Source organism: Aythya marila (assembly GCF_965140915.1).
Source record: "Aythya marila genome assembly, chromosome: 7".
NCBI lineage: Eukaryota > Metazoa > Chordata > Aves > Anseriformes > Anatidae > Aythya > Aythya marila.
Window position 1 is genome coordinate 15,667,806 of NC_139048.1, and position 13,562 is coordinate 15,681,367.

General features: G+C 36.1%; 1 protein-coding gene across 1 annotated transcript in view; it reads right to left on the minus strand.

The window, feature by feature from the left end:
• Positions 1 to 13,562, minus strand: part of DNTT (DNA nucleotidylexotransferase) — a gene marked incomplete at its 5' end in the record, with an annotated part of 91,583 nt that overhangs the window by 19,030 nt on the left and 58,991 nt on the right. Inside the window, 2 exons of the mRNA XM_082765055.1 lie at positions 5,220 to 5,303; positions 6,778 to 7,041. Coding sequence (XP_082621181.1) covers positions 5,220 to 5,303; positions 6,778 to 7,041 — 348 coding nt within the window. The remainder of the gene's footprint in view (positions 1 to 5,219; positions 5,304 to 6,777; positions 7,042 to 13,562) is intronic.

Here is a 13,562-nt window from a genome sequence, read left to right on the forward strand (position 1 = left end):
GATCTCTCTCCATTTTACCCAATTAAAATGCTGTCAGGATACTGTCAAAACTTGCTAATGACTGACATACTACATCACAATTTTTTAATCATTGCAAGGAAATGTCTTTCAAATCTCAGTATGTAGCAAACTGTAATATATATATATGCATATAAAAACTACAGTTCAGATAGTGATCTGACGATCACATTACATAAATATATAAATAAGAGTTTAAGCACTGGTTTCTGTTGCACCAGATCACATCCAGATGCAATGCATGTTCTAACCAAAAATTCTTTGAGCTGGCATACTCAAATTTTAATAACCCTTGGCCCAAGACTTAGGGGTATAAAGACAACAAGTGATGCCATGGTTTTCAGCTAAATAAAAATATGATTTTTTTTAAAGGAAAGGCCTCCAGCTTCAATTTCAATTCAGCTGAACTGACTTCAGTCTGACTTATGGTTTATTCAGAAAAATAAATTTCCTTTTATGATCAAAATGGCTTAGTAGCAAAAGGGCATCTACTTTACCTACAGACCATATGATCATTCATAAATCAGGAAAGTTTTACACTGAGAATTTTACTGGCCTTTTTCATAAATGCATCATGCCATTTATAATCAGTGCAACAGCAATAATAATATCATAAGATGCTTGGAATATACAAGTTCTCTTTCTTCCTGATTGTTGATCAATGAATTCCTTCATTCCCTGACTGTGGGAATCATCATAAGGTTTAATATCCAGCTGGTGTAAATCACAGCAACTTCATGCTTCATTGAATCACAGAATCACAGAATTTTCTAGGTTGGAAGAGACCTCAAGGTCATCGAGTCCAACCTCTGACCTAACTCTAACAGTCCCCACTAAACCATTTCCCTAAGCTCTACATCTAAACGTCTTTTGAAGACTTCCAGGGATGGTGACTCCACCACTTCCCTGGGCAGCCTGTTCCAGTGCCTCACAACCCTTTCAGTGAAGAAGTTCTTCCTAACACCTAACCTAAAACTCCCCTGGCTCAACTTAAGCCCATTCCCCCTCGTCCTGTCACCAGGCACATGGGAGAACAGGCCAACCCCCACCTCGCTACAGCCTCCCTTGAGGTACCCATAGAGAGCGATAAGGTCGCCCCTGAGCCTCCTCTTCTCCAGGCTGAACAAGCCCAGCTCCCTCAGCCGCTCCTCGTAGGACTTCTTCTCCAGGCCCCTCACCAGCTTCGTTGCCCTTCTCTGCACCCGCTCAAGCACCTCCATGTCCTTCTTGTAGTGAGGGGCCCAAAACTGAACACAGTACTCGAGGTGCGGCCTCACCAGAGCTGAGTACAGGGGGATGATCACCTCCCTAGCCCTGCTGGTCACACTGTTCCTGATACAAGCCAGGATGCCGTTGGCCTTCTTGGCCACCTGAGCACACTGCTGGCTCATATTCAGCCGACTATTCACCATCACTCCCAGGTCCTTCTCTGCCTGGCAGCTCTCCAACCATTCCTCTCCCAGCCTGTAGCTCTGCTTGGGGTTATTGCGCCCCAGGTGCAGGACCCGGCACTTGGCCTTGTTGAACTTCATGCAGTTGACCTCAGCCCATCGGTGCAGCCTATCCAGATCCTCCTGCAGAGCTTTCCTACCCTCAAGCAGATCGACACACGCACCTAACTTGGTGTCATCTGCGAAAATTGGTATATACAAATGCTGATTTGCATAACTTTAGGATAAAATTTTACAGAGGCACAGATCTGAACACCCATTCACCTTGTTATGAAAATGAGAGCTGTCAGATAATTGGTCATAAATTTTCAATTTTTTGCATCTCAGTTTTCCTACCAAAAGAAAATCCATGAAATGTGTTTTCATTTTGGATGTAGGTAAAAATAAATAAATAAATAAATAAATAAATAAATAACATTAGTTTGATAGCTGCACGGTATCTACAAAAACCTGCAAATATATGAAAGTTATTCACACTGCTGGGAAATTTAAATAAATAAATAAAATCAAGGCTGAGGAATAATTTCATCATGTAACTTTGTAATAAGTCCCTGGAGGAAATATCCATTCCTTTTGTTCCCCTCTTGGAAGCTATGTAATTGATTCCTAACTGCTGTGTTAATGTTCTCTATTCCTGTCAGAATCCCTCTGGAAACCCATTAAAGCAAGCAGGGTTCTCTCCTGGTGTTACCCTGTGAGCACTGGAATATGGGATTCTCCAAAGAGCATCATAGTTCAGGCAGTAGGCCACAGTGCAAGCTCCAGTGCCAAAGGGCTAATAACTATTAATACAGAAGAGTAAAATATATCAATTTATTTTTCAGAATGTAGAGCAAACAAGGAAAATGTTGCCTTTTATAATGAAAGACTATCTCAGTGGTTCTGTTGCATTCTTTATTTAAGCATTCTAAAAGCTTTCCTGTAAGAAAGTAAGATTTAGTACCACAAAGAAATGCATATGTTCATATACCAATCTAAATTTAAGAGAAGGTACAGATAAAAACATGTTTCAAAGTGCCTAACTAAATGTTTTTGAATCAAAAGCACTTGAATTACTAAAAGGAAGATTTTCTTTAGTTTTCATAACTAAATTTAAAAAATTTTATCACTATTTGGGTATAGATTCCCTGAAGTGGGAATCAAGTCACTAATTATTTGTCATCACTGATTCTAAGATCACCTTTGACTTGCTGACTTGATGACCCTAAAAATAAATCAACTTTGGCAGCCACACATCCCAGATATATAATTACAGCAAACTTCTCCTCTTCTATAGGTCATCACCTCAAGTTTCACAGCTATAAACACTTGCTGTTATTATACAGACTGCTGACTTTATAACACACTGGGTGGCAGTGTGGAAGTCTTTTTGTTCAAAATGTCCTTTATGAGCATCTCTTCATGCAAAATTGCGGGGGAAAAATAATCTATGAATATAAAACATTTGATTTTAATATTAGAATACTTAGGGAGGGAGTTTCTCTCTTCCTGTTTATTGTTTCATATTTCATAATGGGTATCTGTCTTAGGCATGGTCTTCTTTCTTTGTGGAAAATTAGGTTGTTTCTGAGAGTGCAGCACAGAAAAGAACAACGTTCTGCTGTGTCAAGACATTGTCAGGACTTCTTGTTGAAAAATTGTAGTATGTCTATATCTGGCAGTAGGAAATAAGATTTGGATGTAAACTGTCTGTGTCTGGATTTAAATGGGAAAAGGGAGGCTTAGGTTTTGCTTGGGAAAAATAAAAACCTCCAAAGTAAACAGAGCCCACACAGAAAGGAACATTTGATTCATTCATATCATTCATATACGGATATCCTAGATTAAGGACTTCGTGGTCAAGGCAGTTGAAATTTGCTCTGTAGGCCTGGATTTTTTTTTTCCTTTGTCCTTGACAGATAATTCTTGTAAGAAAAACATTCTAAATCTAGCATCTTAGTCCTACCACTAATTCTGTTTCTTCATTTTTGGGCAGCACAGTGAAGAAATATAACTTGAGACTCAGACATGCAGAAATGGTTGAGACTCAGTTAGAGCTGACAGCTTTTGGAAACATGTCATGGATGTACTCAGTTCTATGTATTTTGCGAAATCCTGAGGTGGATATCCAATAGAATGAAACTGAGGCCAGATGCTGCATCACAGGGAGCATCATTGGGTTTTTAGGGCCTTAAATCTCTCTCTGCCTCAGAATTCACTTGGGAATACAAAAGCACCTTTCTTCCCAGAGGGCATTGTGAAGATAAACTCATCATTTTTCTGTGAAATATCCTTATTAGCCCACTGAAATTCACACGGAACTCACATTTTCTTTCCCAGAGGGATTTGAATGGTAAGTCAGATATAAGTCAGATATAAAGCCTAAACACAATAAAGAAAAAAGAATACTGACTGATGCTGCTCATGAATGAATAGAATGACATTTTGCATCACTGAATACATCTGTGTTCTGGGTAAAGAAGTATGTAATAATACATACTGGTATCCCATGTAAGCAATTTTTGCTGCACACACAAAAAAATAACACTGACGTTTCTTAACTGCTTTGTATTTCACTAGTGCAGTTATCCGTTACACAGCATGATATATTTAACACATATTAAACTGCAGATAAGAATATTTTATATGTTATATTGAGTTTCTTTTATATTTAAATGCTTTCAAAATATGAATACAAGCAGTGACATCATCTCTGAGTTCATGAAGAAAGTTCTGCCTTGAACATGTAATTGTATATTTATCTATTATGCAATTTAATATTTTCTTCTGAAGCATCTAGTATTGACAATTGTTGAAGACAGGATATTTGACTAAATGGATCATTAGTCTGATCATTTCCCTAGGTTTCTATGTGAACTGAGGATTCTCTAGCATATGTGCCTGACAAGCGCAGATGGAGACATCTGTAATGGGGTGAGGGCTTGGATCACTGCTGCATCTCACAAACAATGAGAAAATACGGTATGTAAGTAGAGATGTTAAAAGCAGCCTCCATTCTATAAGGAATACAAATGATAGATTAATGTAAAAATTGACATGGTACTTTTGCCTTCCCCTATAATGACATCAATAAGCATCTTCAATATTGATTTTGCTTCTTATTAAAACGGTCTGTTACAAATACAGACATTAAGCCAGATAATTACAGAGGTCAGAATATTTCCAGCCAAAAGCATTTAGACTAGAATTACTACCATTTAACCAAGACTAACAAGCCTAGCAAAACAACTCCACACAAACTTCTGAATGCAGAGCTTTAAAAGCAAAATGATCACTGATCCCCATTTAGTATCATACCCACAGAAACTTCCTCAGAGCCGGTACCAGTTAATATTGCTTTTTTCCTTCAAAATGTCAGTACAATGCCCACTGAAATTGTGCCTGTGACACAGAAATGACCTTTCATTCTGAAACAGGACAAAAAAATACCTTTTTTGAATGCTTGCAGGTAAGTTGTTCTCCATTTTGTGAAGGTTGCACAATTCCTTCCAAATACCTGTGTCCCACATGTGTTAATTCTTAAATTTCAGAAATTACCTCAGCTATGCCAAAGATTTCCAGACATACTTGTTCAGATTGAATCAGGCTGTAGCAGGAAAACTAAATCTTGTGAAGATGTGACTGTTTCACAGATAGACATTCAAGCTAAAATATTTTAGATACCTTAATATCAAAAATAAACTGAAAATAAATAAAAATGTGGTATCTTAATTCTGAGAAAAACAAACAAACAAACAAAAAACACAGTACCTTTCTTTTGTCATATAAGGCATGGTTATCCAACATCATCTTCCTTTCATGAGTAGCATATCTTCGCAAATCACGTCCAAATTGCTGTAAGAAACACAATAGATAAGAGCAATTCTGTCCAATCAAAATTGTTATCCTTTATACTAGAGTCCCAACAGCAAACCAAATAATAAATGAATATATGAAAATTATCTCTACCAAAAGACTATAGTTTGAACAGATGGATCATCTGAAAGAACAATACTTTGATAGTCAATGGTCCATCATTTCAGTTGGCTAGTCTGAGAACAGTTGGGTACTATAAGAGAAAGCAAGGCTATGTACAGTTTACTATGGGCTCCCACAGTCTCTACGTGAGTTATCTCAACAGGTAGCAGGAACCGAGTGAGTAGAGAAAGATAGAGTCCTTTCCTACAAAGGGTCTGACAAAGTGCATTTTTAGAACAGACATCCATCTGCAGAGAAGAGAGAGGAGCTTTTAAGTAGCCAAACATTTCCTGTATAAGATGAACGTCAAATTCTGCAGTTGATCCAAAATCCAAGTAAACACATTTTATTATCTCAAAACTGAAAAGTGGCTGAAGTAACTCATCAGCTCAGCAGGAGAACACATCAGCTACAGCATTTTGCCTGGTCTAAAGCACCCTGCTTCCAATTAACCTGGGTTGAACCGAGTGGCAGTGCATCTGTACTTCTAGCACATCAAAAAGCTCACTCAGAACAGGCTTAGGAACTCTTTGTTATACCACATAATCATTCTCTAACAAAATGAACATCAGAGGGCAAGCATGTAGAACAGATCACAAACTAGTTCCATGTGGAGACAGATTAATCATTTGAGTTTGCAATTATATAGAATTTATTTTGAAAATATTGTGCTATTTTATATTATACCCACTAAAAAAGCTATTACAAGAACTTCTATTATAGAAAGTAGCTATCATTTGAAACTTTCCTTCCATATTAGATTATTAACTAAAACACTAAAACACTTTATTTTAGTTCAAAACTAATGAGTAAATTTTAATGTTTTATAATTTTAAATAATTTTACAATACGCAAAATAGAAACAAAATAGTTTCCTTAATCCAAAATGAAAAATATCAAATTGTTTTCAATTTTCTATGAAAAAAATAAGTTCCAAATAAGAGCACTTCTTCCTCAAATGTTAAATGTCCTGTAAAATCTTTATGATAATTCTGTGAAACTTTCCAAATCATCTCTTTACTCAGTAACTGTTGAAGTCACTTGTTAACGCTAGTGTCATGTAAAAAGACAATGCAAAGGACTGAAAATATAGCTCTTCATTCCATGAATTTAAACACTAAGCTTCAAGGAAAACAAATGTTAAGTGTTTTAGACAGAAATGTCAGTGATGAGTTCATCAGCTTCAACCTAAGATCACTGGTTATGAAAAGTGATGTGTGGAGAGAAGGAACATTTTTTAAAATTCCATGAATTCTGAATAGCCCTGCAATTGCAACAATAGGTTAGCGATGCTTATAAAAAAAAAAAAAAACAAACAAAAAAAAAAAAAACACCTGCTGTGGTTACTTACCCTGGAGCCTGTCCAGCCTAACAAAGCATATGCATATTGCTCAAAGGGGGTTATGACCAGATCCACACGGATTGCCTTCCAGTCTTTGACTTCTGCCATATCACATTCTTTTGACGTATTGTAACTGCTGTTGTCTGTGCTTGGCGTGTATAATTTTAATATTGCAAAACATTTTTGAAAATGATCCATGGCATCAACTTCTCTGCTTGGTATCTGTTCCTTTACAAATGTTGATTCAATGATATCACAATACAGAAGTAAGCCCTAAAGAGAAGACATTGCTCACATTGAATTGCTGGATTGGTTTTACTGAAATTCCAGACTTTCTAGACAGTTATCTTAAAATATCTTGTAAAATACAGTTTCAGTAAACACAAAATTGTGAATGGCAAAATCTGGTCTAAGAAGAGACATAAAATAGCCATACGTAACTTTTGGAAAAATACCAACCAATCCTTAGAGAGAAATCTGCAGTGGTAGCTGTCTGATAATGGCAATATCCTACCCTATACTAAGGAAACAATATTTGCAATTCTTCCCCTCTATCCTTTCCCCCTAAGACTTTGTGGTTGATGTCAACAGAAATTTTGGAGCAGAGATTGATGCTTTCTCACGAGGCAGATATCTAGAAAAACACATTAGTCCAAAGAACAGTCTTGCTGACAGCTTCCAAAGAGAGCATTTGCACTGTCTGTTATCTGAGATTTCCTTGTGAAAGGAAATTCTCCTTCCTTGTGGAGTCACCAGAGAGTTGGAATTGCCTTGCTCATACCTTTTGTTTGAAGGGACTACACCAAAAAAATGTTGAACCTCAATAGCCAGATTTTATTAAAATATAAACATGATTTTCTTTTAAAATATTTTGTTCCTTGCAGTTCAGAGTGAGAATAAAAATAAAAGTAATAGTCTTGTAAATTAATTCCTTTTAATCCAGAACTGCAAGAAGCACTGGGTGGAAGGGGCAGTGCTATCCTCCAGCCTTGCTCTGTAGCCTGCAACCTTTCAACAAGGGCATTTTATATTTACTTTACACCCACAAAGCTTCTTATATCTTTGGGATCTAAAGGCACACCTTCCATTGCTCTCAAGTGAATCTCAAGTGAAGTCAGAAAACTTCTCCTCACCCAAAACACAGCACCTGGGACAAGATAAGGACCAGCCTCTCTTTCTCTGCTGCCGAGCATATCCTTTTTAAAGAAAGCAAAATATCGAACACACAACAACAACAACAAAATAAATAAGGGAAATATTATCAATCACACTGCTTCCCTCTGTTATCCTTTCAGAGCAAAATGGGGCTTGATACAATGCTCCATAACACTGAAACCATCTCTAGCAGGAAGACTCAGCTGGCAAAAATATTTCACTTCCTGAGAGAGGTTGCACATGATGAAAACACTCAGATGGGTGCCTGACTCCTGGTACTCTCAACCTTAATTTAGATTTTATAGATTCATAAAATATAGGAGAGCACTGTGACTGCCTCCCCTCTGAGCACCAGATTACACAGAAAGCAGAGACTTCTGAGATTTGCCTCTGCAAACGGAATCCAGCTTTGTTATAAAGGTTAGCAATAATAATGCATACCATTTCCTCCATAGGTTGACAAGTGTTTAATCATTATTGCTAGAAGGAAAACAACTATGCCGGATTTATTAACCATGCTTGGGCAGGTGAGTTGGTTAGTTTTCTCTTCAAGACCAACAGGCCAATCAACAATTGTCAGCATATTATATATGCTTATGTATTTAAATCCACACATTGACCAAACTCAATTCATCAGAGAACTTCTCTCTGATAAGATGAATAGAGTATTTCTTAAAACTTCCATCATCAGGATAGATTTATATCCTTGGACCAAAGTTTGTCTCAACTCTGAAATCCCTCAAATATTTACACATCCACCTTCCTCTTGTCTAATATTTTTTATTTTGGTCTCACCTTAAAAAAAAAAAAAAGGCCAAGAATACTTTCCGACTTTTAGTTAACATATCACTTGATATAGGATAAAGAATAATCATATTAGCTTCTTTTTGTTGTTGTTTTGTTTTGTTTAAATATGCAATATTGAACTGGGATCATGTAGTACTTTTCTTTCATGGTTATCAATAGGTAATTATAATGTTCTCCATGTCAAGCCTCTTCAAACACAGGTAACAAACTGATTTTTGGAAGGATATCTCCATAATAAACACCAAATTTAAAAATACGTTATTTTGATTTTCTTTTTGATAATATATCACAAGTCGTTAACTTTATGTGGTAACGTTAAATATCTTAGAAAACATTACTATTATTACTATTATATTACTATATTACTATATCAGAGGTACAGCTCTGGCCAAAAAAAAAAAGCTTTTTTTTTTTTTTTGATGATAGTTCCACATTAATGATCCCATTATTTTGCTAGGGATCACTCTCAAGCTGTTTTATGGGTCACTGGGCCAGCCATTTTAATGATAACTATTTGCTTTTCATTGACATTTCTTCTCTGGAATTTTTCCTGAGTTGAAGACTATAATAAACTAATCTAAGAAAACTCCTTACGTAGCTCCTTCTTGGATTACTCATTTCCAAGCTGATTTGAAAATGCTTAATTTTAGCAGGTGTTCTCTCACATCCATCATTAAAACAGCTAGTAATTTTTTCTTGATTTTACCCCAACGTCACAAGGCACTGATACAATTTCCAAATATAAACCCAAAACAGCTGTTGAATGTTAATGCATAACTGTTTCTAATCTCACCCACTCTTACTAACAAAGTATGCCTGACTTCAGGTTAATTCTTAATCTTTATTGTTGCTGTTTTTAATGCTAAAAAATTCATTTGATCTCTTTGATCATTGATAGTTAATTGATGACTTCAAAACTTCTTCCCATTCTCTGTAAAAGCTTTTAGCCTCTTCATCAGGGTTTTCACTTCTCTTACTCATTTCTCCTTTCTTGTCTTTGAGATGTGGGACATTGCATAGCATATCCCAGAAGAAATTCAAATGATTTATTTCCTAACAACTACAGTAGGCTGTGCTAAAGTGTCCTTTTTTATTGTTCCAGGTACCTACATTTCCCACACCCATATGCTGATTGTAGGTAGAGTGTTCAGATCACTAGCTTTGCACATTTACCTCAGTCTATATCAATGCTTCTTTGCTCTAATGAAATTGAAATCTCTTGGTACAAAGAATTAGGAATTAAAGCCCATCTTTCTTAGGTGGACTACAAAAGGAATTGAATTCCTACTATAGATGGGTGTTCTTAGTAGGATTTTTGTTCCTGACACCCTGATAAATCTAGGAAAATAATACAGACTACAGTGGCTTCTCCCTTCACAGACAAGCACCTGGCAAGTGTCTTGTCTCAGCGAGATCTGTAGACATGCACACTTGGCCATCAGTAACTATTCCTTGGATTTTAAGGCTGCAAGCTCTTAAGGAGATATGATTATGTATCTGTGTGTCTGCAAATGGCATTGATATAAAATGCTCAGGCTTTTTAAGACATCTTTTGGATGATATCTTCTGAATCAGTTTTGCTTAGTTGTCAAAGTCATTTTTTTCATCTTGCTACTCATTACAGAAATATACAATTGTAAATGTAAACAGAGTAAATTTGAGGTAAGAGTCTTTGCTCTACTACACACACTAAAAATGTTCCCTTTACCTAAAATTCGTCCTGGATACCAGACCTACCAAAGGTCCTGCCTTTGAGTTCTCCCAGCTGCTTTAGAACTGCAAATTCCATCTATTAAACCACAGCATTTAAAGACAGAGTTTTTAAAGAGTTTTCTTTTAAAACTCTTCGTATTGCAATGTTTAGGAACTACAAGGCAATGCTCCTTGGGGCACCTGAGGTTTAACATCAAGCAAATTATGAAGCAGTTACAACAAAATTGTATTGAAGACTTCCTGTTGCTGTTTTCCCTTGCTGACTAGACCATATCTTCTACTTGAATACATTTTAAGTATTTGCAGATGGTCATGGTTAGCAAATGTGAAAGATATTTAGGAAAGATATTTTAGAACTAAATATCTCTGGGTTATCTTGTAGTGTTTTTTTCAGTGTTTATTGGCTGGGCAACTTCTAAAGTTGATAGAAAGAGCATAAGATGAAGTACCCGTCTGTAAATTCAACCTTAAAAAAAAAAAAAAAAAAAAAGTAATTAGGCAAGAATTACACAAGTGCTGACTCCAACAAACAGTTGAAACCAAAAACAGATTCAAACCAAAAACAGATTCAAACCTAGGATAATGGTTTTAAATAGCAGCCAAAGCATAGGTCATATTCATGACAATGTTTCCTATTAATTTGATTTGATAGAGCACTGGACATCACTGTCACCCCATAAAGTACAGTTGAAACAGCACTTCTGTACTTTCTGAAAAAGTATGACTTTAAGGGGCAGTCAGCTATGAAGTTTGCATGAAGTGTCGTCTACTGCTAAAATTGCAGCCTTCACATTAGTCTATGTCAGGGAATTTGCAGCTGTTTGCAAATTTCCATTTGATCTACACAACATAAACTGCTGTAGATCTTGTTTACACAATCAAGTTTTAAAATGTGTGCATTTTCATGTCTCAAATTTACATCATCATCAAAATCAAATGTATTTTTTGTTATGTCAATGCCCAAAGAATTTCCCCCTTTTAAAATGATAACGCACATTTACTTAAATAGACTGAATGTTGGCACATCAGAAGTATTAATATTGGAGTAAATGTTTGATCAAATTGGGGATGTGTGTGAATTTTGAGAAGAATATATAAACGATAGCTGAAGAATCAAATATCGTCTTTAGCATTCTTTGTCATTTTTAATTAAATGAAATGCTATCCCATTTTTAATGTTACAAGAAGTCATTATTCCTATATATTGGTAGCTGGGTTAAAGCAGAGTAAGACTATTTTATATCAAAGCAAATGTAATACAATATGTTCTTCTGAAATATATATATGTTGTTGTTCTTAATTTCCTTCTAAGATGGTTTACTGAAGTGGAACAGTATTATTTTTACTGAAATACCTATAGCTAAACTGAAATAGGATGTAGGCATGTTAGTTCAAGGTTTCAACCCAGAAAAATCGCTACCTAGGTGAGATAAATGGAATTCTATAAAGTTGAACAGCTCAAGTAACTGATGCCTGGGAGCAGTCAATGCTGTTAGAGTGAGGAATCGTTAGGAAATGGCATCAAAGGCTTGATCAGCAATACAAAATTTTTCAGTTGCTGCCTAATCATACAGCTGCCTTGGTCCCTTTGATGACAATTTTTTCAGCTTGAAGTTCCCCATACAGCAGAATGATCTAATTCTGGGCGTGTCCTGAACAGCCTGGTTTTGACAGGAATGCACAGCCCAGCACCAGAGTTCAGGAACGTTTCCCTGTTTCCATGCCACGAGTATTTGCACTGGTGAGTGACAAGAACTAATGGATAAGTAGGGACATATACATACATGTGCATACATACTTACCCACATATAGATAGACAGTACACACCAGAAAAATCAGACTTCATAAGAACAGCCACTGCTGCCAGGATCCTTACTTAAAACATACAAGGCAGTGGAACACTTCTGCCTACTTTATGCAATAACCCCAGAGTCAGGACAATCATACTCAACCCCATCCTCTGCCTAAGGGGTTTAAGCCAAGTTATCTCAAGTCCCACCAAAGTACTCTAGCCAGCATGCACTACTTTATTTTAGCTAAGAATGTCCTCAGCTCCTGCTGAAACTGAGCCAAAATGCAGCAAAAAATATAAAATAAAATAAAATAAAATAAAATAAAATAAAATAAAATAAAATAAAATAAAATAAAATAAAATAAAATAAAATAAAATAAAATAAAATAAAATAAAATAAAATAAAATAAAATCAGAATGTAAAAGGTGAGGCAACATTTGCTTACAAAGGAATGAATACAGGCCTGCATCCTTATAAGCAGAGCAAGCATTCATCTTAAAGAAATAAGCTCTTTGTTCCAGCCTCTCAACTGTTTCTGTATCTAGTCTTAGAAACAGTTTTTTTTGCTACTAACATCCAGCTGTCACTCAATAACGAAAGTGCTGCTGTTCTGTGAACCCTGTTTACAAAAAGCTATTTCCAGAAATGAAAAAGCCAGACTAGTTGCTTGTTCATCACCATACACCTCAATGAGACTTCAAGCCTTCCTTTTCCTGACATGTTCACCTCAGCAAGGGTGAATGATAGAGTCTAACCCAGACCACAAAATGTTAAAATTAATAAGCATAGGAAAGCACCAATAGTCCCGTTTTGTTAAAAGCTGAAAGAAAAATGAAATGGCAATGTGGGCTAATGCAACTTTATACTTTCATGAATACGAAAGAAAAAAAAAATGGAGAGTACAGGAATGCCTGCAGTAATAGCATCTCTTCCTCTGTTGATGGTACATATCTAACAGCAACAGTGCTAAATACAGCAATATAGTTTTTATCAAAAAATAAACCCCCCTTTACACAGTATGTGAATGAAACTGCATTGACACAGACGGCTCAGCCTGTTTGCCCATGCACTTCCAAGCTCTAACCCACGGAGGAAGTAATTTCTTACTTTATGAAGTTTCTTGGAATCATTAAAACCATAACCTGTATACTGCATTGCAGCTTTTCCATTTAGCCATTCTTCTTTGAAGTTCAGGGGAGACTGTGTTCTCTGTTCCTCAGTCCATTTATCCCCGGTTGCTGCTGCATCAAAGAGCACGATGGTGTTGATTTAACCACTTAATTTTTCAACAGCTTTCAATGGAAGGATCTTGTTACATTAAACTTT